This window comes from Phytophthora infestans, genomic scaffold (assembly GCF_000142945.1).
Source record: "Phytophthora infestans T30-4 supercont1.103 genomic scaffold, whole genome shotgun sequence".
Lineage (NCBI taxonomy): Eukaryota > Oomycota > Peronosporomycetes > Peronosporales > Peronosporaceae > Phytophthora > Phytophthora infestans.
In genome coordinates, this window is record NW_003303656.1 from 407,616 (window position 1) to 411,574 (window position 3,959).

Sequence of the window (3,959 nt, forward strand, 5' to 3'; positions counted from 1 at the left end):
CCCGCCCAGGTGCCGCATACAAGCTAAGGAAGACTTCCAGTCTCAGGGGAAGTATGAGACCTGGACGACGCAGCCTCAGAAACCAGAAGTCTTTTTAGTATTGGTAGTCACTCGCCCGTTAGATACTTGGTTGATATTTTTATTTCTAACGGAGTCCACCAAGGGTGGAGCTCCAGCAATTCCCAATCTGCCAAGTGTGGGGCGAGTAGTGTGTTAACGCTTACTTCTTCCGTCGTACTCACTGTCCAGACATCGTACACGACCTCTGCAAGTGAACGAGTAGGAGACGTTCGCTGTTACAATGTCACTACGGTTAGCAACCGTGATGTTAACACCTGACAAGTGGTCGCCAGTAGGCTTGGTCTTGTCATAAACGCCAAGGTGTTCGAGGATCTTGACAATTGCCAAAGGTGTGCAAGGCAGCACGCACTTTTGCGTCTTCTCGTCGTCTACGTAGCGGATGTTACGGTACAAGTTGCCACGGTAGAATTGGCACAGTCCTTCCACGTCCTTCTTAATGCTGATGCTGTCGCGCAAAAAATCGTCCATGGTGCCACCGAAGAAGCTCGGGAAGGCGCCGAAGCACGGGTAGTACACGAGAATACCGTGCACATCCGAGTCTTTGTTGGCCTTCTCCAAAGCCTCCAGCAGCTCGTCCTTGGGCACTTCGCGCAGCTCGTAGCGGATGCCGTCGCGTGCACAGGCCTTGCCCGTCCACTCGGCGTACTTCTTGGGCCGTGAGCCAGCAAACCCACGAGCTTGGGACCCACGCTACCCATGTCCTGCTCAATGTACTGGCGCACGGCCAAGCTGAAGGGCTCGGCGATGGTCGCAGCGTTCATTTTCGCACCGGCGGAGTCGGTCATCTTGATGTTTGTGGTAGACGTCGGTTTGACGGATGGCTGGCTGACCATTAAGCGAAAAACCGTTTGGTAAGAGCTCGATTTTTTAACGCTTTCGAAAAAAAGGGTTCAATTAATATTTGATCATATTATAAAGCCAAAATAATTAAGAGTCGTTTTTTCAAAAAGAAACGCTTTGTTTAACACCTTTGGAATTCCTTTTTATTTTAAATCGCAATGATTTGATAAAATGTCATTGAAAAAAGTGTTTCGAAATCAAAGTGCTTTTAGAAAAACAGAAAGTTTTTTTTTCTCAGGGTGGCTCTTAGCCACTGCCACGTGTGCCATGCCATGGCACTAGAGATTGAGCCATGGCATGGCGTGGTTACGAATAGACCTGCCACTGTGCCATCATGAAAACTATTTTTTAAAATATTCATTAATGCAAATAAAAGTAGCATGGCACATGGCAATTGCCCCTTGCCATGACACTTGCGAATGTCCGTGGCACTTCCTGTCATTTTATTTACTTTAAACTCTAGCCCTAGCAAGCGCTCATCGAATCGGATCACAGCATTTTGTGCCATGGCGTGGTTAAGAGCGACCCTCAGTTAAGCGAGCACTTTTCAACGTCAGACTTAAAAGCGATATCAAAGCTCCTATTGCTTTTTTTTAAGATGCCGTTTTCGAAAGCGCTTTTTTGTAGAGTACTTAAATTAGCTCTTCAAAAAAGCACAACAACATTTTTTAGGTGCTACAGGGCCAAAGCAGCGCATGTTTAAAAAGTATAAATTAAAGCAGTATGTAAGCGGGCACTCGCTGTTAAGGTCGAGTTGATTCAGACTCCTTGCGCTGATGGTACCGTCGTCGCGCAGTGAAACAGTACCAGTACCCGACACGAGCTATTAATAAGCCAAATTAGTGGCGGGGCAGCGAATCGAGCGTCTTGTTTTTGCTGACTGGGCTTATGTCTCCAGCCCATTCCTTCAATTAAACATAATTTTGACGTTAGTCCAGCCGATTTGTCAGTGGTGCAGTTTATCGTACCGGAACGATGGGACTGAGGTTGGTCTCCCAGCTAACAACGCTGTGTACAGCGGGGACCATAAAGCCGAACACAAGCACGAATGCACTCGTGATGTGGCCTATCACGGCATCCCCGAGCTCCATAGGTGTGTGTGGTCTGTACAGCATTCTCTTGAAGTAGTGTTCTTCTCTTCGGAGTCTTGTTGGTCTTGGCGGGAATTGGTAACTGAGTCTGAAGACGGCAGCTTTGTGAATTAGTACACGTCGACCTTCTGGATCGCGGCGTTCTTTTGCGTCCCGTAGCATAGAGACTGCATTGCGGGACGCTCGACTGTGTCTCAGCTACGGACATCAATTTCAGCTTACGTGGAAAACTGTGAAGTCACTTTTGAACTTCAAGCAAACGCGTCTCTCCAGACGCACTCTCTTTTTTCTCGTCGTCACGAACAGAAGTGTTCCTGTTACGGCGTTAATAAAACCTGGGTGGTGGTGTGTAACACTGTAAAATGTTAACCTGTGGTGTATCGCCCATAGAATAGATCTAATGCGCACACATGTTTTCTCCTGTTATCGCACGCAGAATGTCGTCCGAATTTCCATATTGAAGTTGTCGCTTTTTGTAAATTATTAGACGCTCATATTCTCAACACATAACTAGTAGAATAAAAGTGAAAAGTGTTGACGAAACAGAATGCAATAAACTTGATCGCGGATTGCCACCATTCGCGGGACCACGGAAGGCCAACATGCTGCACACGTCACTGTGTCAGGCGTTTCGTCGTCGGCAACGCCTACTGTATCGGAGATAGCTCCAGGACCGGTCAGTTGACGGCGATTGACGTTTTAGCCTGGATCGCTCGACCTTAAGAGCCTTTATGAAAAAGCGAGAGTCATACGACATACTTCCCGAGGTGTACCAGTTGGCACGACTCCGACGTGGCACTTGTTTCAACGCGGCTTCAAAATGGTCGCCGTCGTCACCTGTTCGCTTCGCGTCCGACGAAAACGATGGCCACCGAGACGGCACTACCAACGCAAAAAACGAATTCCCATATTTTGTTGAAGAAGTTTATTTTTTAAGCATCGCAGCAACAGTCACAACTTAAAGCGATGATGACGCAATGTGTATATCGCTTTGCTAAATGAAAGATCTTCTTGAAATCTACAAAAGAGGCGATTGGCAAGTGGGTTTTTCGCAGGCTGAAGTTGACGTTAATCATTTCTATGCTGCTATAATAATTACACATGCTCATCACGAATGGTGGTCAATGAAATGGGTGCCTTTGAGACTCAATTATTACCTATTTGCGTCATCCAGACTAAGACCAACAAAACTTGAGAGAAAAGCATAAGAGAATGATGTACAAGCCACACACACCCATGGAGCTCGGCGACGCCGTGCTGGGTCAGATCACCCTGGCGCTTGTGTTTGTGTTCGACCACATGATTCCCGCAGTGCAGAGCGCCCTTAGCCTTAACGGCCGGACTCTCAGAGCGCACAGAGGTCCTGGGACTGTGATCACCGTGATCACTAGCGGGCGACTGCACGCTGCCTTCTTTGTGCTCACTGGGCACTGGGCTGTGCCCTCCCACAGAGCCCGCATGAGCATCCTGAGTGCTCTCGGACTCGGCATCGTCTTCACTGCCCCGAGTTGAAACTCGCGTTCTACGAACCGAGGGTTCGGACGGTTGTCTGAAGACGAAGGCCGACGGACTGCGGCGCCTGCTTGCGCGCTTGTTCGCCAGCCCGCGTCACCCGAGGAACCGACCTGAGTAGCCTCCTTGAGTGCAGAGCCTTTGCCGTGAGGCTTAGTGCTCTTGGCCTGCGCCTTACTGGCTGCAGCCTTGGAGCGTGTCTTAGCACCGCTCTTAGTAGTGCCACGAGGCATGTTAACGGTCGAATTGGAGACCTAGACGAAGAGCGCACAGGTTGCTGCTCAAAGCTCTAACTGTGAAGTGAGCCTCCGCCGCGCTCGCGCGGCCAAGTCGATGGATTTCGACTTTGAGAATGAGAGTTTGTGACGAACACCTCTTCATTCTGATTGGTCGGTAAACCGGACCTAAGTGGAGGAGGATGTAACGGGGTACGTA

The 3,959-nt window shown here is 49.1% G+C and overlaps 1 protein-coding gene across 1 annotated transcript; it reads right to left on the reverse strand.

The window, feature by feature from the left end:
- Positions 1-213: 213 nt before the first annotated feature.
- PITG_19399 (methylenetetrahydrofolate dehydrogenase [NAD+], putative) lies at positions 214-2,012 on the reverse strand (the record flags this gene model as incomplete). Its single annotated transcript, XM_002896138.1, has 5 exons — positions 214-771; positions 804-906; positions 1,309-1,356; positions 1,659-1,744; positions 1,890-2,012. 5 exons carry the CDS (start codon positions 2,010-2,012, stop codon positions 214-216), a joined length of 918 nt encoding a protein of 305 aa, XP_002896184.1.
- Between the last annotated feature and the right edge of the window lie 1,947 nt (positions 2,013-3,959).